Raw genomic sequence first — 21,335 nt, 5'->3', positions numbered from 1 at the left:
TGATGTCTGCATGGTCTTCTAAAAGCAGCTTTAGTCAGCTTAGATGTGAAGTGAGTGAAATATACAGTTGAGTTTTTAATCAATGTATTTGTTCTCTATTGCAGATTGACAAGGAGTTTCTGCGAATCACCACAAAGCCTCTGCTATCTACTTTCTTTGCCGAGCTTGACCAATACGCGCCACGCTTAATGGAAATCTTTCTGACCAAAGGAGGGACACGTGGAAAGAAAATAAGAGGTCTCATGCTTGCCATCTCCAAGGTTTGTATTAGGATTGAGTAGACTTTGTCATAGGCAGCAAAAATAACTTTTATTTGGAGATGAAGTTGTCAATTTTGTTTCAGCTTAACAAATGGTACATGCCAGGTTCTAACCTAAAGAATAATTATGCAAGTTAACTGATTACCATAGCTTTAAGAAAAACAGCCTGGTTTTGGCTCATATTATCTCCTCCTCCTCTCCAGCATGACAACATCCATACCAGACGAGCATGCATCTTGAAGTCTTTGTGCATCTACCTAAACGAAGACTATGAGAAGTTAATAAAGGAGTACTTGGTGAGTCACTGTGACAGCATGTTGACCGTAACATTCTCATACAAATTGTGACGTTGCCTCAAATGCAAATCGTTAAAATTAAAATTTTGAGATTAGCAACAAGACACCTGGTATTGGGGAAAGGATGTCTTGAATACCAAACAGTATTAAGCGTTGCAATAAAGAATTTCTGGGATTTGGTATTGGAAGGAAAGAAATTTATGCCTACTTAAACTTGATACACAAACATACAATGCATTTAACATGCATCAAGACAATATTGCTTTTGAATATGTACTTGGATTAAAACAAGTCCTGTTGTTTTTTCATTGCTATGGTCATCAGTATTTGTAAATAGAAATGTCTATGAACTTTGAGCTGTTTAGTACTAACACTTCTATACCTGTTTTATTTTAGCAGCTGAGTTAGCCTTTTCTCGAGTCCTGTCCCCCTAAGTTACTCTTGCTACGTCCGACAAACAAATGGTTTCCTCTGCGCACCAATGGGTACCCGAATGTGCAAGCAGACATGCTTCATAATGTTCGGTACAGTTACCTGGGAATGGGGCCATACACACTGTTTAATCCATTCACGTTGTTTTTGACTTTGTGAATGGAAAGAACACAACTCCTCCAGACACAATCTCTCGGCGTATCGGTGGGCACACCGCTTCTCCATCTTGCTTGAGGTTAATGTTTGTCAGACACAGTAACGGTTGCTATAATGTGTAATTGGACAATGGCCCTTTCGGGGGAGGGGCCGGTGAGAGGTCAATTATGCCACCTCTTTTGACATGAGAGGTGTATTTTATAATTTATGTATTGGAGTAATTACTAACAACTACTTTAGTGGTGTAATTTTCTGTTTATTACTTTAACTACAGTACTTGGATTTTATGAACAGCATAGAAACAGTTGTTTAAACAATCTCTTAAATTTTACTTTGTTGTCTTATATTTTTTCATGTAGGATACGGACAGCGAGGCAAAAAGCTGCATGGAGCAAACTGTGATGGGGGTGTACGTCATCCAGAAGGAGGGTGCTGAACCTGAAGATGACCCAGAGGACGTTGGTGTCCTGATTGAGGGTGTGGAGGCTAACACTGATTTGGGTAACATTGCACAAGCATGTGCTCTGTTGTTTGGACTCGTATACTGTTTGAACCTGAGCTACCCACCAGAACTTAAATGCACCTTTGAAGTCCTCCAGAAGATACTTTTAAATCTTGATGGACAAAAGCTGTCTTCAAAGGCACAGTTTCTGAAAAACAAGCTTATGGGGTGAGGGCACTTGAAAATGACTGATAGGTCTTGAATGGTTCATTGGTGCAATGGTGATTTCCAATATATAATGGTAATATTTGAGTTGTTTATATTTTTTCTTTCATTTAAAATTTTTTTTTTAAGTTTTTGGATTCTCTCTGTTGGGCAATTCACCTTTTATACAGCACTGCAGATGATTTTTGTTTGTCCTTATATAGATGGCTCAAAATGGATCAGAAGTACTGACAGAAGTACTATGTTGTGTTTATGTGTCAAGGTCCTGTAAAGTTTAAGACCACTGCCACCTGTTAAGTTCACTGTATTATTGTTTCCATTTTGCTTGCTAGCATGTTTTAAAACACAGCAAAACTATATTGCTAGCTGTGGAGGACTGCAACCAAAATTAAAAAAATAAATACAGAAATGTAAAAATTGGTCAAACTAATAATTATTTCAATGAGATACACCAAACAAATATAGATTTTCATCACCTATGGATTGTTTTGTTGTTGTACTGCCCCCAAATTATTTCTAATTATTTTATTTTTCCAAATTCACACAATAGTAATTCTATTTTGTCACATGTTTTAACTTGCCAAGTGGGAGATGTATTTTTTATCTTTTAGTTTAATTTTTTTAAAATGCAGTCGATATATTGAGCAAATTTTGCATCTGTTTTTAGTTGTGGAAGCTTTGGTTCCAACATATTACCTATGTAAATAAGTATTCTAACGTTTTACCTTTTGAAGTGGCATAATGCTTGCAGGTGTACAAAAATGGTAAGCTTTTATATTGTCCACTAAATCCAGTTAATAAAGATAATGTTATCATAATCTGATTGTGACTTTTTTTGTAAAGTAGTGGGTTTCTAAATGTGTAACAAATGTAAACAAATCTAATTGAAATAATTTGGTTGAAATGAGTGAAATCATTGACTTGATTAACAAAGTAGTTGTTGAAACAACAAGATTTAATTCTGTTTTCCTAAACTTTTTAAATTGTGTAGAATGAATTAAAACAAATTTCACTCTACATACTTAAATAAATCACTTCAAATCAATGTAAGTATAGTATGTTGATCCAACGTAATCTGATTACATTAAACCACCAAATGCTAAATGTGTTGGTTTGACATGATCGAAAAGGGTTTATTGTACTTGGTTAAATTGTGTGCAAAAAGGGTGCCATGATTAAATTGTGTTCATCCAACAACAGATTTTTTTGAGTGTAGTAAGACGTGAAATCTGAAAAGACAAATGAGCTCAGAACGGACACGTTTACTGGATGCTTTGGTGGTTTGTCATACACTGAGGTCAGCGACTTTGGCAGTCGAATCGTAAAACAAATGTGGTTCCAGTTCCCTTTAGCTCGGAAAGAACTGCATTAATAAGGCTCAGTCCTCTGTAGAAAAATCAAATCAAATTTGTTTAAAGTTAGTTTCATGTGCATGCAAAAAATATATTATCAATATTACTGAATCTTTTAAAACAAGCCTTGACGAACGGTTTGGCTCGCTTGAAAAAGGTTATTTATTGGTTAACTGTTCCAGATCATGTTCTCATTTTTTACCCTTCCAGCTCAGGCCAGTTCTGCAAGACACACAAACGTTGCAGAATATGATGCTCCAACAATCATTAAAAAAACCTCTGGTTAATGTTCACATCGTGACTTCATCCTGTTGTAACACTGCGAGATGCTCAGACTGAAGGCTGTAAAACTGAACTACAGCACTAACACCGCAAAAGGACACAGGGATGCTTTGGATGCATCAATACTAACTCATTTCAACCTTTAAGTTTGTCTTCATAGCTTTGTCTCTGCGTCTGACCAGTCAATAGCTCAGTGCAGAGCAGAGAAGAAGGAACGAAGCGGGTCGATTCTAATTATAAAACAGGTGTTGTGAATGAATATTTTATGTAAAGCGGCCGCAGCTTTGTTTGTTCTCTGGACAAACCGATCCACCAACCAGCGGATGCTGCTGATGAACAAGTTTTATCTAAGGACCGACAGCACTTAGCAGTAGCAATGAAAGTTCCTCGTGCATCCACAACGCTGATATGTAACTAAACGATTATTAATGGGCTCGGTAACCCATCGTACAGTCTGCCAACATAACCACTGGTGTAGAAGACAGGGACCAAGATTCCCATTCCTATCTGCCAGTAACTGTTAACTAACACAGGAAAAAGTTCCTGCTCTACAACTGCTCCAGCTCTGGTATCAAAAGTCTTGTCTCTTTCCTACAGAATCTACAGCATATGAATCCACTTTTTTCTAAATGTTGAAAGCTGCTGCATATCATCTCTGTGAAATAAATTTCATCCTAGTTTCATGAAAGTCATTTTGAGTCCTCGTATAGATTTAAAGGTCTAGTAGAAGCACAAAGTCTTACTAAAACATATGTAAATGGAAAGAGCTGTTTTAAATCGCTCTCTTGCTGATTGCACTTGTGCAGATGCACAGTTAAATATTAAACAGTGTTGTGTCCTTCCGTTTTCAGTTAACTCAGGAAATAGAAAGAGAGAGAGGGTAACAAATAAAAAGAGCGAGCAAGACTGAGAGGAGCTATATTTGGAAGCGGCACTGCCTTGTACTGTATGGGTATGTAATAAATCTGTTGTGCCATCATAGTGAATGGTGTGTCGCATAGAGCTGTGTGTGTGTGTGTGTGCGGGTGTGTGTGCGAGGATGAATGGTGGCCTGTCTCGTCCTCCGGTACTGCTACTCCTCGCTAATTGGTCATCGGCTTAAGTGCTGCTGCTGCATTATTCTCCAGATGGGATGAAGGGAGGGACGGAGGGAAGGAAGGGAAGAGGAAGGAGGGAGAGGAAGCAAAGAAAGCGAGATAGAGGGGAAGGGAGAAATGACTGATGGGTGAGATAAAGCTGGATCGAAGGATGCATGAATCAAAAGGGGGAATGGAGGGAGAGAAGGAGCTGGAGGACAGAAGGTGTAGGAATGTAGGCTGAGGAAAGGAGAGCAGAGTAAGATAAGGTCATGTGTTTTCTAATCTGAATGTTCTTAAGAAAATATACTTGAAGGAAGCTACATGTGCTTCAGTGCTTCCCCTAATTTGACCCACCTTTAATATAATTAAATAATATTGGAGTCACTCAGTTTTCTGCTTGCTTCATAAAAAGGCACACTATGGAGTGAAGAGGCAATCTGTGCAAAGTCTAACAACTACTTGTTTACTTCCTGTTAGGTTGATTTTTATTGTCACTGCTCATCGTGAGGTTTTCTATTTTTAGCCCAGTGCTGTTTTTTTCTTTTGAGTCTCAGTGCTGCATCTTCTCTTGTCACATTAGCTTTGGTGCCACAAATTCTGAATTTACCCCAAGGGGCAAATACGGCGTTTATTTAAAAAAAATTTACCCATTTACTGTGAAAATCGAATTTAGTTTTAAAGTTTTTATCTTAACTGCATCTTTCAGCAGTTCTAATCTGCACGGCCCTGCTTGAGATGTCTCCCAGTGCTCTCTGTAGTGCACAGGCTGCCAAACACTGTTATGGCTTTGCGATAAAAAAAAAGAGCCTGAGGTAATTTATTTTAGTTCAAATTGATGATTTCATTTGGGAAAGAAACTCACATTTGTTTGTGTCTGCAGTTTTCTCGTTTCTGGATCAAATCTTGTTCTGCAGCTTTTATTCCTATAGAGACCCGGGCAGAATTCTTAACATTACTTTAACTGTGCTGTTATTATTTTCTTTTACTGTCAGTGCACATGGATACACCCAGGAATAGCTTTTATTTTGAAAATATTACAAATGTTAAAATTTGGGTGGCACAAGAAAGTTTAAACTTGTCTGTATGGCTCTTTCATTGTTTTTCCAGGACAATGAGATGAAGTTCCCCAGTGACCCCTAACAGGTTTTCCATGCGGGACGTACTATATGAGTGTGCATATGTGGGGGGGAGGAGAGCTGCTAATGTCTTCTGAAGAGTGAGAAGAGAGGAATGAGATGCTTTGGCCAAGACACAGCAGTAACTCTCAACTCTGTTCATTAGACAGGCTGCGTTATTCCCAACACACACACACACACACACACACACACACACACACACACACACACACACACACACACACACACACACAGACGGGCCCTTGCAGCAGGTGGGCCTTTTGATTTGTCACCCAGGAAGAACCGTGTCTCATTTGCATACAGATGCCCCCTTCAGAGCAGAGGAAGGGTGTGTGCGCGTGCACACATCCACACATGTCCTCCTCTCCTCCCCTTCTGACCAAAGCTCATACAACCCTCTCTTTCTTTCTTTTTCTGTCTTTCACTTGTCTCCCTTCCTCCCCTCTTTCTATCCCGTTCTTGTTGGCTTTCTCCCAGGAGATTAGAAGGCATGTCTGTGTGTATATCTGCGAGTGTGTGCATGGCTATAAATATTTTTCTTGATTTTTCATGCACATCCTGTGTACAAGGGTGCAAATATTCTTAGGATTTATCTACTCATTTTTTTTACAGCATGCCAAGCGCATGCATTGTGTATTAGTGCATGTGAATTCACGCGTGTGCATCTGCGTGTGTGCATAAATCTCGGAGACTCCTGCACCTTGCATCTGTTCGAGCTGGCAGAGCTTTCAGGAGTCTCGTGTGCCGATGTCAAACAACGGTGGCTTGTTTGCAGACCCCTGAAACACTGAACTGATACACACATTCAAACACTCCTAAACGCACACATCAAGACAACAAGAATGAGAGCTGAATTTCAAACCAAATAAATACTTGGAGACCACAGTGGAGCTTAAAGAGTGGGGGGAAAAAAACGAGCGTTAATGCAGCTGGGCTGGACAGAGCACAGGATGATGTGAAATTAAGCTTTACAAGGACAACTATTCACGGCGTAGATGACTGTTATTTCCATAATGCATCACACTGAAAGCCACAGTCAAAAACCTTTTCATTTATTTCAAAGTAAAAAACAAGGCTCCACAGCTTCATTTAAGCTTTTATTTGTTTTCTTCTGTTGTTAATCAGCGTTTTCAAGAATGAAAAACCAATGAAAGCTTAGAACATGAAATTTTTGTTTGGGAATTTATATTTTTATTTTAAGCTTTATTGATTTGAAAACGTTCTTTTCTCTAAATTAAAGAGAGTCCTGGTCAAAACCGCCGCGCAGAACACACACCACTAAAAAAAGTAAAGAAAGTTGTGCATCTGGTGCCTTCTTTGTACAAATGTTTACTTCATATTCTTTCTTAAATGGTTATTTTCTTTGCAGCAGACAGTTTAAATACCACTTCCCATTGAAACCAACAGGAATATTGCAGTGGAGCTCTGTAAAGCACTCAAATGCAACATATTGTGCGCCCGACAAGTCTGAAGAGAAACTTCATGCTGTGATTGGCTTTCAGTTAGAGATTACATCAGAAACTCCACGGGTGCAACCACAACACTGGGAGGTTGCTGGGAGTGTTTAGTGTCACTGCTAATGCCTTGCTTGACTGTACGGACATTTTATCATTAGTTGTAATTTTACTTCTTCCAGGATCCCAGACTGTTAATATTATTTTAGGCAGATAAATATACATTGTCGTAATAAATCTGGGTCATAAAAATATATTTCATCCGTTCTTATACCTGCGAACCTGCCACTGGGTACTCAAAACTCAAACGGACACATATGAAAGCACTTAAATTTTGACCCAGCACTGTTTTTCCACGTGCTCTGAGGTTATGCAAAGCGGAGGCAGCAAAGGAGTGAAACCACAGAAAGACACATGCATGTTATATTTCACTGAATATTCATCATCATCAGCTAAATGTATGTTGAAAATGTGCAACTTGTAAACCTCTAACTGTCACTTAATGTCATTTAATGTTTTTCACCAATGCAATCTTGCAACTAAAGCACAAGTAATGTTTTATGATTGGATTTCGGCTGCTCTGACGACTTGTTTGGGGTTATAGAACGTTTGTGGCCTTGGCTGAGTAATTTAGAGCATTAGATGGGACGCCCTGGATTTTTCTGTGTTTAACTGAGCCAACATTTTCCCCGAAAACGCAGCCAAAGTTCTAGTAGCATAACTCTTAATCATCTCGTACATTCTTCTTATTACTTCTGTGTAATACAATAATTTTGTGTCCCAGTTCAAGTATTTAGTATGGAGAACATGAATGCTGCAATCCACTTTGTGATTTCACCAGCTCAAAACAACAACAACACCTCACAGCGGGCAGACACACAAACATATAGACACGCACACATGCGCACACAGATCGCAGCGTCCTCCCCCTCCTCCTCACTGCTCGGGCCACATGTCACGTCAGGGCAGCATTAAGAGTTTAGACAAATACAATTTCACCCCTGATCCTGTAATCCTGATCTCTGGTGGGTTGTGTGCGCGTTTGCGTGCGTTTGTGCATGTGCGTTGTGTGTGTTGTTGATGGGGGATGGAAAGTAAACCCAGTCAAGGCCCCACTGTCCCTGAGGACTTAAAAACACAGACAAGATCTGTTAACACATGAGGGAGAATGACATTTTTTATGAATTATCTATTTCACAACATTGAGACTGTCAGTTTCAATGGCTCAGATGTCACAAAGCAAAAAGACTCAGCTTTAAATATCGTGTATGTGTTTAAACATGATGAAAACATTAAAGATAATAAAATGGTTTCTTAATGGTTCACAACACTTTCTACTGATGCATCTAAATAGATACAAATTTCTTTTGTCACATACACAGTATAGTGAAACGCGTGTGTCTGCGCTGCAGGCGTAGCCACGCCATTCCAGGGCTTGGTTTTAGAACAGCCCTTACTGGATAACGGGAGGGAATCAAACCTGCAACTCCCCCTCCAAAGGTGTGTAGCCTTACCACTACACTATCCAGCTATTCTGTCAGACACACTTCATTTCTAAATGGATGAGTAAATAGATCCATCCATTCATCCATGTTTCATTTTCTGGTTTACATGCCTCCATTTGTGTATCATTAATCAATCGCTTCTCAAGCATAACAGCACACACTTGTAATGCTTAACCAACCAGTAGAATTCAAGAAAAAATAGCTACGAAACATACTAAACATAAACATTTGAATACATTTTAACCATGATCTTTTCTTTTTCTTTTTCTTTTTATATCTATATATATGTATCTTTATCTTTATCTATCCACCTTTAAAAAAAAAAAAAAAATATATATATATATATATATATATATATATATATATATATATAGTAGGGTTGCAACGATACACAAAATTCACGGTTCGGTTCGGTTCAATACTTTGGTGTCAAACGTACAGTTTTTAAATTTAATGTTCCTGAAACAACAAAATAATAACAAATAAATAAATCTATCTGATCGAGGAATCACTCATCTTTGGAAAAGAGAGTTTATTACAGAGAAATGACTCTTTCCAAAATAAAAGCTATACTATACGCTTCTTCTGGGCTATATTCTCAGCAGCATATTAAACATATCAGGTCCCCATAAGGAGAATCCTGTGCTAACGGCTGTCTAAATGACTCGGCTAAAGTTTGTAGCATGCGTGCTTGTTGTTTTTGTCTGCTTCCACTTGTCTTTGCACTAGGATGATGTCGGCGTAAATGTGCAGTCATATTCGTTGTGTTCCCACTAGTGCTGTCAGCGTTAATCTGAAATGACGTTAACGCCACAACACGGCAAATCTCCGTTAACGAGCTACCGCGGATCGCCCCGTGCATGGGGCTGGACGGCGTCAACACGTTAACGAGCAAACTGCGCTAACGCAGTAGTTCCCACCCATGTAATTGAGCATTGCGTGGCACATCCGACATACTGTTTTACTTTTGTCCATGACGCGCTTACCTTCAGGGTCATACTTCACATGAAAACCAAAATAGTTCCAAAGGCCAGATCTGAATGAGGGTGGGGGAGGTTCAATTTGCCATGTTGCAACGAGCTTAGCTTCTGTCTTGCTAGCTTGCGCTGCGCTCAGTGGATCTGCGCTCGACAGTGCAGCCTAGGCGGAGTAGTCGAACGCAGATCCACTGAGCTCTCAACACAGACAGCATCGTCAGAAGAAAAGTTAATAAAATAAATTTAAAATTTTGTATTGTTCGATACATATGCGTACCGAACCGAAAGCACTGTATCGAACGGTTCAATATCGATACGAGTATCGTTGCACCCCTAATATATATATATATATATATATATATATATATATATATATATATATATATATATACATACATATTTATTCATTGACCAGCATATTAACAAAGGGGTTTTTTTCTCTGAGTTATATCTCAGTGAACTGCACTGAAAATAAATACGATACCTTAAACAGAAAAATAAAATGTAAGCTGTAAACGAATGCTTGTCTGCCGGTTTAAAAATAAACTTAAGGTAAGTCCCCTCAAAAGTTCATTTCAGACAATCCTGCAAACAGTGGTATATTTTGTGTCATTATTTCAGATGATTTACTTTGAAGTTTTCCCATCATGTAAATTCTTATTGATGACATTTTCCTTTATTTTCCTCCATCATTCATCCGTATATAGCAGAGGTCGTGGTGTCTTACCGGGGTAGAAGTCTTTGGATTTGGACAGTTTGATGGTGGCGCCAGTTTCTTTCTGGAGCTGGACGATGGTCTGACCTCCCTTCCCGATGATTGAACCCGCCGCATAGCTGGGAATCAAAACCTTCAGGAAGTACTCGCCTTCCTCTGCAGCAGGAAACAGGAAACAGGAAAGAAAAGTCAGAGACAGCTACTGCAGCTCATGTTGTTTTAATACAAAGCTGTAAAAGAAGAACATTACAAAAAGCTACAGTATGCATTTAGCCTTTTTAAACCTTTGCCCTCATGCGTGCCTTTTGATTGTATATTTTTCTTGCAGGCCAAATCGTTACTTCAGACATCGTTATGTGCCCAGGATTTCACAATCAGTGCATCACTTGTGTAAACTGTGAAGTGGAAGGAAAGTGTTTGTCAGTAATCACAGTCTGACAGAACAGATGCGAGCTGGTGCCGCATCGCTACGCCAAAGCAGAATTCTTTGTCTTTCATCTTTCCTCCTCAGCTCCTTCCTAAGCGACCATCCAAGGCTCCCAAAGCTGCATAAATCCACCCAATCACATCAAATGATGACTGTTATCCATGACAACTAATTATTTCTATAATCTGATGAGTCCGTGCCAGTGTTATCTCTCCCCATTCTCTGTTTGTCCGATTGCACGAGCCTCTAAACACTCTCCCCAGATTGGTCTGATCTAATTTCAGCGTTGGGCCCGAGGAATCTGGTCCTCGTCACCCTCTTGGCACGAGGAGAGGGGAGAGCCGTGGAATACGCTGCACGTCGGTTTTGTTATTCAAGCTAAACAGATTCAAACGATGGGCAGCCCTGTGGATGCATAGCACCACATGGCTGCCATGACAGTCACACAAATGCGCTGATTAACATGTGCAAATAAGCTCACGTAAACAAACACAAAGCGGGCCAGCGCAGATCCAGATATTATTTATAAATTTTCCCCTGCTTACACTGAGCTGCACCTGCTTCAAGGGATACAGTGTGAACCGTGGATATGAAAAGAAGATGTCGTCTCTTTCATCTTTATTTTCTTCACTGATTAATGGAAATAATCATTCATAAACTGTTAGAGTTCTACACATAGTTATTCCTAGTTTTAATATCTTTGCCTTGGCTCCTCCCCCCGTGTTTTTATATTTGACATGTAATTTATTTAAAAACATCGGCATGTTGATCTAACCTTCTGTAAGCCGAATGGCTGCCTCTAACACTTAACATCTGGCTAAATGTGCCAATAATGATGATAAATGATTGTTTCTTGAGAGGCACTGTTTCCTTTTAACAGATCAAATCTGCAGAGCAACTCTGAGAAACAGCATCCACTAATAATTTCTGGCTCTTTAATAAATATTTGATAAGCACCATCATTAGTCAAGAGTGCAACTGGATTTTAACATCTAGGTGAGCATACACGAACACGTTCGGCTCTGTGCAATTTATTGAAAGAAAGCGAGGCACGAAACCAAAATGTACTTCACCCAAAGCCTCCACAGTGGCGGTCTGTTGTCACAGAAATGTTATATTTGCATGTGAATCGAAAACAACCTCAGCTCCAGGTGTGTTGAATTGACTTAATAAGGTCTGACATTTTCAAGTTAATGTTTTGGGTTTGTGAAAAATCACAAAGTAAAGGAGAAAGGGAATAAACCAAAAGGTCAAAGCACACCTTAATCGATTTGTGTTCATTCAGAGCAGGGATACGTTCACTGACACGTTGACCTGAACCTTCAACCTTTTCCATGCAGCCTGCAGCTTCTTTGACAATGAAATGAGAGAGAAAAAGCAAGAGCAAGCCATTGCTCCTCTGCGAAACACGGGCCTTTGCTTTTCAGTAGTATCTACATGCTGTAGGTCAACTAAAGAGTAGCACTACCTCACACTTGATTCTTTATTGCTTTGTGTAGAGACAAGAGATTTGTGTTAAATAGCAGAAAATATTAGCCCTCAAAAGAATTAAGATCCAGCAAAATTCTTAAATCACAATTTGTCTTTTTAAATATATTTTTCAACATTTTGGGCAGCAAAAACAGATTTATATATATAAAAAATAATACTGTCATATAAATTATCTTTAATAGCTACTTAATGAAGATACGTCATATTAAAGAGCTGCAGATCACAGCATATTCTCATACTTGTTTCCTTATTCTTTCCTGTTAGGACATTAATGTCATTTTTGTACAGTAACACTGAACATGCTTCCAAAAACATATATAAACAAATATAATTAAACGCATCTTTCTGAGTCATGTCTCAGAGTGTGAGAACTTGCTCAGGGACATCAGTTGGCTTAGAGGTTAGGAAACATACCACATGGGTATGAATAGCATCAGTAGGGAGTCCCTGGCTTCTTTCTTAACTGGATACAAACCAAATGTCATTCCCCAGCTTTCTTTTTGGTCTCTCCGTACTATCTGCACTGTGCCTATTTAATAAAAGCTGAATGCAACACAGTTATTCTGTGAAGAGAACCTCTTTGTTCCCTTTGGTTTTGTACATTTTTACACAGTAATGTTTCCTAGTTCTAAAATATAAAAGTGCTAATCTAAACTGTTCAGAGAGTTTTTGGAAGCTTTTAGAAAACAAATAAATTTATATTCGCATGTTTGTTATTGGAGTACCATCAATCATCTCAAAGCTCGTCCCAGCTGCCTCCAGTAGGAATAAAGGTATTTTTGGTTTCATGTGACATGTCAAACCAACTCAATAAATCAATGACTCTTAGGAATAACTGTCAGTAATTATAAACTGATTGTATCACCAAAATAAATAAAATTGCCGATGATTTAAGCCAAGAGTTCTAGATTTAGGAGCAATACACTCACCAGATTATATAATCCTATTTTTTCAGTCTTTAATATCGATTTTATGAGACTGCGAATCCATAGCAACTGTTCTATCATCTCTCTCTTTAAATTACCTCATTCAGTGTGTCTGTGCTCCCTCCCTAGCAGCATTCTTCATATTTGGTAATCCAGGACAGATATCCTCCAGAGACAGATTAAAATAGGATTACTGTTAGGGGCGCACTTTCTCACAAGGGCACGGCACCTTGTAACTGCACTTTACTTTGTCTTTCATCCACAAGTGGAGACGCCGAAGTACAAACACGGACATGCATATAAAACATTACAATGCCTGCTCTGACTATGAGGCATAAAGATGAGAGCTATCTGGACGGAAGATTTATTCCATGCAGTCACGCTGACTCAAATGAAGTGCCTTTTAATAGTTCTAATTCCTACGAAATCCCTGTAACACAAAACAGCAGTGGAAAGGAGGCGTTTGCGACACCTAACTATAAATAAATGTAATTAGTAAAGTGCCCTGCAGACCCCCACAGGTGTTTGCAGTTTATATGGCTGATCAGGTCCCTGCTCAGTTTGATTAAGTGCGGTCGTTGAGGAGAAACACACTGCAAGTTTGCTGAGGTTTCAAGAGTCTGCACAGCAAAAACAGCAAAGAAGTTTCCGTTCTCTAAACAGGTGCAATAAAAATCACATCAAGAAAGCGATAGGAATACTAATCGCACCAGATGGATTCTGGTTTTGACTCAAACTTTCCTTTAAGATTTCAGGTGAGGTTATATAATCTCAAACTAATGATTTTAACACCCATGTTTCATCCACACGTGTTTTCACTTACTTTGGACAATTACATTAGACTTCTCCTCTCAACTGTGCTGGATGCACAAGCTGGACACACTTAGGTCAAACAGCAGGGGTGGAAATATTCACAACTCTGAGCGGCTGGGCCCGGCTCAGTGACATTTAAAAAGACAGATAAATTGGTCTAATTATAACAAACGACTGACTTTTTCAGGCACTCTGTGTTAGTAAGTCTCAAGTCAGAAATAATTCAGAAAAGAATTATGATTTATATGTTGGCTTTGGCATAATGGTAATTACTATAACTCGATACTACATAAATGTGGAATAAATGCAGCTCTGATCCATTTGCAGACTACTCTGTAATTTAATTCTTCACTGTAAAGACAGCAAATTTGACTATGTGTTAACACTGATGTAGTCAAAAAACATACACTGTGAATGAGGTGAAGCTGAGATCAGGAGTGAGAAAATTCCCTGTCAAGTTAATTAATAAAAGTGTGCTTACTCTAACAACGAAGAATGGTTTCTTACTATAAGAAAATACAGTACAGCGCTGTATAGAATACAAGCTGACAGCATACTGTTATTTTAGTGTTTAGTAATCTCTGAGTGATATATTATTCTAGGATGCATCTGCATATCGTCTCCATGAACGCAGTTTCTCATGAGTTATGATGAAACATCAGCTTTGCTGCCGTCCTCCTTCCACACACACGGTTATGGAAACGCAGCATTCAACATTTTAACAGCGTTCTGTGTTGTGCTGTATCCACCAAAATGTCACAATACTTTAAGATGCTTTACTGAATTTTTATGTAAATCTGTCACATCATACATTCATTAATTTTAATTACCAGAAATTTCTAAGAGCCTGATTTACAATTAATCCTTTGCTGTTTTTGTTAAACAGTGAGAAACGATTACCGTATTTCCCGGACTACAAAGCGCACCTGAATATTAGCCGCACAAGCTAAAATCAGGGGAAAATCCTGTTTTGTACATACATTAGCCGCACCTGACTAAAAGCCGCAGGTGTTTCAATGTTGACTTATCATATGTAAGAGAATATGCACAAAGGGAATTGTCAGGAAAGAGATGGCTGTTTGGAGACACACCCCTTTTATTAATATTTTGAAAAACAAGTTATGGGTACATATTTGCACATGTAGTACATACAGTAACCTACAGCACACCAGGAAAATAGATTCGGACTACCTTTTAGGCTCAGGTGCAGTGACACGGCTTTAACAAGAAGAAAAGTCAGTCATTCACCATCTTTCTCTTCTTCCTGCGCTCTAAAACCACCAAAGTCCTCTTCTCCAATGTCGGAAACGAACAGGCTCAGGATGGCTTCGTCATCCACTCTCCGCTTCTCTCCTTCGTTGTCACTTTCAAAACCAAAGAAATCCTCGTTGTCAGTGTCAGAGTCGAACACCCTCAGAAGGGCCGTGGCGGTGTCCTCCTCTCCATCATGCAGCAGTCCAGCCCTTCAAAATCCGTTGGTGATCGTGGATGTTTTCGCACTTTTCCACGCTGTCAGAATCCACCGGTGGAGTTGGGCATAACTTGCTTTTCGCAAGTTTATCGCCGCTCGTCATCCACGCCTCCCGCTGAATGCGTAGCGCTACTTTGAAGTTTGTTTTTCGCGCTACTTCGTACGGCACTACGTTGCCTGGCGGACGGACATGTGACTAACATACCACTCTTGAACCCCGATCCTTCGGCCAGGCAACGTAGTGCCGTACAACAGCGGAACAAACAAAACAAATCGTCTTACGATATCACAAAAATCATGGAAAATCCATAGAAAAGCCGCACCTGACTAAAAGCCGCAGGGTTCAAAGCTTGTGCAAAAAGTAGCGGCTTATAGCCCGACAATTACGGTACTTGACACCCTAAAGTTCCCCTAAAGTTTTGCAGTTACTATTTTTTCCAGAGTGGGTGTTCTTTCTTTGATACTAAAAATGTTATCTCTTTGTTTGGTTTTGGTTTTTTCAATCATTTGTCCTGTGCTTCAACCCATGTGAGTTTGCAAAATGATTGTAGTGTTACTGGGTGGGCTCTGTTCTCATCTCTGTGTTCAGCCAAGTCAAAGCATGAGCACACAGACAGGAAACCTGAAACTCCCCTGCCCTTCCTCAGCTCTGCTGGTGATGAAATACAAACTGCAGACAGCTCACACATGGATCCAGAGGAGAGCAAAACCAACCTTACCTCAGTTTACCCACTTTTGGGTTTGGTTACTAACAACCAAATAAATAAGATGAATGAGGTTTCACCTCTTCATTTGAAATCCTGTGCCATCTGAATTCCATGTTGTGCATTAGCAAGGCAACATTTTTGGTGTTTATTAAAGGATCTTCTACTCAGAACCACTGGTTACTAAAGTCCAACACGAAGACACCTGCTAGTAATGGTCTACCTATCTCTCACTAATCATCCTCACTTCTATATCAGTCTCTTTAGCTTGTACTGTCCTACTTTACATTTATCTGTATATAATCTGCTTGTACCATCTCTCCTTTACGTTCTTGCATCTCCTAAGCTCTTAAAGTTTTAGAAATATTTATTAGAAGCAGAGCTACCTCACACAAAATTACCTGATCAGTTATAAATCTAAATAGGTCAGGTTTAACACGGCAAACAAACCAAAAAAAGTGGGTCTGGCTATAGTTTAGTACTGTTTGGTTGAAAGGTCAGACCCGAACCAGCTAATGAAACAGTAATAATTAATCTCCGTAACACTAACTTCTTCTGCAACCTTCTGATTTCTGCACATTAACTGAACAGAGTCATACTGTAGTTGTACATTTAAGGAGTTTTAGAAAAACATGCTTGCGGTAATTTATGTTCAGCATCTTCTGCCAGTGAAAGTGGCTTTATTACTGCAGCACTCATTGCACTGTCTGCAGCACATGTGGAACAGAAGCATTTTCGCTGATCAGAGTCAAATGTTGCATTCATGGTGGCATATGTAGATTATATGTTCATATATCCATAAAAAAATATTTATTTTTTAAATATTAATACATTAAAATAATCTACATATCAGCCCAAATGTTTCCTTTTAAACTTACATTCCCTATTTTTAATCAGACTACGTGCTTCACCACAGGATTCTTACAACAGAAAGATGTTTCATAACACAAATTTCAAACATGAGCTTGTCGCATAACTTTGTCTTGTCTGTCTTAATATTTTCCTTTTAGTAACAACCGTATCTTGAGAATCTCATGCAAGCTGCGTATCAGTAATTAGCTGCAAATAGCAACAACAATGATGTAACATTTATTCTCGCCATCTTCAGCTCGAGAAAATGTCACATGGTCGTGTCCTAAAACTGTCTTTCGGTTCCTCCTCTTCGCTTTTTTGTTTATCCCTCCTCCCCTCCAGTGATCTTTTCTTTTCCTTCTTCCCCTCATCATTTCCTTCCTCCTGTATCTTCTCAGCTTGCCTCTTTCACAATCCCAGTCCTCCCCTCTCCTCTCCGTGCTGCAGTGACCCACTTTGACTACGAAGCCTTGAACTGACCTGCTTTAGATAGAGCCTGGCTAATTATAACCAGCTCGTATTAATAAGGCAGGGGAATTGGTAAATACACACACACACACACACACACGCACACACAACGCCTTACACACACAAACAACAAAGGATCACAAAGCAGACAGAAGCACACACTCAGAATCACCTCCTCCGCAAACAGATCGTTTCCGACGTCCCATAAACAAGCCTACACACCTTGGCAACGTGACTCATCACGTATAAGAGGACGTAATAAGAGTGACTCACGTTCATCATTTGTATCTGTTGCAGGTAACACTTGTACCTGTTACCATGGCAAGAGTTAGAAAAAAATTATTTATATATGCATAGAACAAGATCGCCAACAAAAAAATAAAAATTAGACTGTCATCATCATTTATTATCACACAGATATGTTTTATATCTACTAAATGGCAGCTTTCCACACTAGCAATCTGTTTTTAAAAAATATAAACCCAATGCACATGTTTACAAAACCTGCCCACTAAGTTGATGACATATTGTTGAACTCAGCTGTATCATTAAAAGAACTGCAGAGCTGGTGTTGATTGGTAAACAGGGTTATATAACACGGATTGGATCGCACTTCTGGAAAAATCTTTTATCAGGTTTGACAACTGCTGTTACTAAATTTTCAAAAATATGAACTTCTAGACATGAAAAAAGAAGCTTGAAATCTGTGCAGAGCTACCTGCCTCCTCCTCCCACGCTGCACCACAGTTTACAGGAAAAGTTTTAGGAACATTCCTCAAGTTTTACCTGCTTTTTTAAAGCACATAAACATCGACAAAAACTTGAGAAGCTGTGCATCTTTCGCTGTCTTTCTTTCAGCCTTTCAAAGCCGTAGCTCTTAATGCACGGCATAAAGAGAACCTTCCACATCCGAGACACATTAGTCTCTAAACTCTGCTCTGTACTTAAGGATGTGATGTTTTGACTCAGTACGCACTTACGAAGCTCTTTCATACGAGACTTCACAAAATCGTTTTGACAGTTTAAATATAATTCCCTGGTAAAAACTAAAAGCAAACCACAAATGCACGATAACCCTGATTCAAAACAAATCACACTATTTATTTAGTTATCTCATGGTACTGGTGTTTTCCCCACCATTGCGTGACCCTGCCCACAGAGATCAGTTTGGTTATAGTCTTAGTACAGTACAATAGTACAACACTGGCTTCAGTGTCACTCTGCATCCCAAAGATACAGGTGAAAATCCTGTGTACTCATCTACTCAACCATAACAAGCAGCTGGAGGCTCTCCTGGCCATATCTGACCTACCGGTGTCGACCTCATACTCCAGCAGAGGTCACGCAATGCTCACGCGTTACAACCTCTCAAAGCTCAGTGAATTAAAAAGCGGTGGTAAAACACTACTAGTGGGTGTTTTGTTTATTCGCCGGAAAAAAAGGTAACAGAAATGCTAAAAGAAAAATGTTTGGTTTTCTAGAAATCACTAAAATCTCACTGGGTTTGCTGATGATGCTAAAGGAGCGTTACATGGCAGAGTCAGGCCAAAAAACACGCCAATCAAACCAGAGTCACCTGCTGAGGTTAATGGCGACTCACGGCAGCGTCGGGATGCTTTAAAAACCCGATGTCTCGGCATGATGTCAGACTCATTGTTCTCTGCTACTATTTTGTGCAATTTTTGAAATAAAGAATCATCAGAGATACAGAGTCCCGGCCCCCTTCATGTGCAGCGCCTCTTTCATGCTGACAACATAATGAGCATGTAAACTTTCAGTCCAAATAAGAACAAGATAAACACCGTAATTACAGCAGTGGTGATTGTTACTGATTAGTTCTTACTGTTTTATCTATCAGAAAGTACGGCGGGGGGTGTTCTGTGGCGTTCCTAAAAGGCTGCACTTCAGGATACCGTAACGACCTTAATGTCATCGAGGGAGAGCTGCAAGCGATTAAACAAGACGTTTATAAGTTTAAACTTTATTTGAACACAGCTTGAGTTTGGCAGTCAAACAGCAGTGTTATGCGGCAGCTGCCCAGGTGTGCAGAGGTCTGAATTTGGGGAAGGTGAACATTTCACTCAGTGCTCCTGTTTCTCATTTGTCAACAACAATCATGAGCAAGACAGCGAATAGGAGCGCGAGTCAAGAACTTGTTCTGGTTGAGAATCAGCTCCAGGTTGCAAAACTCCATCAAAACCGTATGTCTCAGTACTCGGCAATTCAATTCATCAACTTACTCTGTTACACATTGCGCAACAATGACTTCAAAGTCATGGCAGTGACGCTTTGGCACCAGAACCACATGCAAGTATTTTTATTACACTTTTTCTTTACCTGCAGTTCAGTTAATAATACAGCTTTAAATCTGAAAATAAATTCTATCAATCTTTCTTTTTTTTTCATAACAAAAATGTTCAGTGGTCACAAAGGGAATTAGTAACAAATTGGGACTTTGAGCAGAATCCTTTTCGGTATAGGTATCAATAAAATCCCTCGTAATGTATGCCTTAATTTCCATTTCTACAATTTAGTGAGTCATTATTTAATGCTTACTCTTACAGGATATCTTGTATGCTTTTCTTATGATAAAAGTATGTTGGTGGTTCACATAAAACATGACCAAATGCTCAGTTTCACACAGTTCTTTTCACTCTTGGATTTTCATGACGTAAATAAGACACAATCCCTGATATTTCAATTGAATTTAATTCAATTTTATTTATATTGCACCAAATCACAACATCAGTCACCTCAAGGAGCTTCATAGTGTAAGATCAAGACCATAAAATAATGCACAGAGAATCCCAACATTAGACGCCGCTCTGTGAGCAAGCACTTGGCGACAGTGGGAAGGAAAAACTTCCTTTTGACAAGAAGAAATCTCCAGGTGAACCAGGGAGGGGCAATCATCTGCCATGATGGGGGGTTGTGGGTAAGAAATAGTCATCTCAGGCTACGTCTACACTAATCCAGATAAATTTGAAATTAGCATTTTCGTCTAAAAACGCTCCATGTCCACACTATCTTTTTCAATCATTTTCTTCCCCATTGAAAACGCTACGTTCCTGTGCTGTGCATGCGTGAAACGTAAGATGATTTGACTTGCATCATTTCCGTCTGCCGTTTATTTACTTTCCGGCTCCTTGAAATGTCGCGGCAAAATGTCTTCTATCTGGAGCTATCTGGAGCATTTACAAACTAATATTAATCTTTAATAAGGCTGTCAAAATTGAGAGCAAAGAAAACAACTGCTGTACAATGCCGTCGGCCATCTTAGTTGAATTGGTCACATGACTGCATCATATGACTAAAATGCGTCATTGTTTTCAAAGCCTCCGTTTTCGCATTCCACACTGCGACGTTAAAAGATCCATCTTCCTTGACCAAAAACTAGCGACACAGCTATGTTAGCATAACTTTAGCACAGTGAAGCTGGAGGATGAACGTCAACTTTTTTTCCACTCGATAAAAGTGAACGTGAGGGATTCTGGTGGTCAGGGTCAAATGCAATCGCATAGCAGGATGCTATACACGGGCCAAACTTCAGTCAGGAGAACAACTGAGATTATTCATCCACAATACGAGGTTAGTTATTAATATACTGCAACAACATGGGAATAGAGCAGCTGCGAGAGAATTCAACATTAATGAATCAATGTTACGGAAGCGCAGTTTTTGGCTTTCCCCAAAAGTGCTTCATCTCTTTGCTATGACTGTCGGCATAATTTGCAGATGATGATCGGTTGTAGCTGCTGCGATGCTTTCAACCAAAACAGGCGCAGCTTGATGACATCATCAACATGCGCTATCGCCGTAGAGCGGTATAGTCAAAATCTCTATCGTTGGCCAAATTTATATCGTTCCTATCG

At 39.4% G+C, this 21,335-nt stretch overlaps 1 protein-coding gene across 2 annotated transcripts in view; it reads right to left on the bottom strand.

The window, feature by feature from the left end:
- Nucleotides 1-21,335, bottom strand: part of nova2 (NOVA alternative splicing regulator 2) — a 92,785-nt gene that overhangs the window by 60,300 nt on the left and 11,150 nt on the right. For both annotated transcript variants that reach the window (XM_086262309.1, XM_086262308.1), the window contains one exon: nucleotides 10,324-10,467. In XM_086262309.1, the coding sequence (XP_086118435.1) occupies nucleotides 10,324-10,467 (144 nt within the window). The remainder of the gene's footprint in view (nucleotides 1-10,323; nucleotides 10,468-21,335) is intronic.

Source organism: Aulonocara sp. 'chitande type north' Nkhata Bay, linkage group LG14 (assembly GCF_057382095.1).
Source record: "Aulonocara sp. 'chitande type north' Nkhata Bay isolate Kocher_YH1m ecotype deep benthic linkage group LG14, A_spYH_male_GT1.1, whole genome shotgun sequence".
Classification (NCBI taxonomy): Eukaryota; Metazoa; Chordata; class Actinopteri; order Cichliformes; family Cichlidae; genus Aulonocara; species Aulonocara sp. 'chitande type north' Nkhata Bay.
The sequence above is the reverse complement of the archived record's forward strand: the minus strand, read 5'-3'. Positions and strand labels throughout refer to the sequence as shown.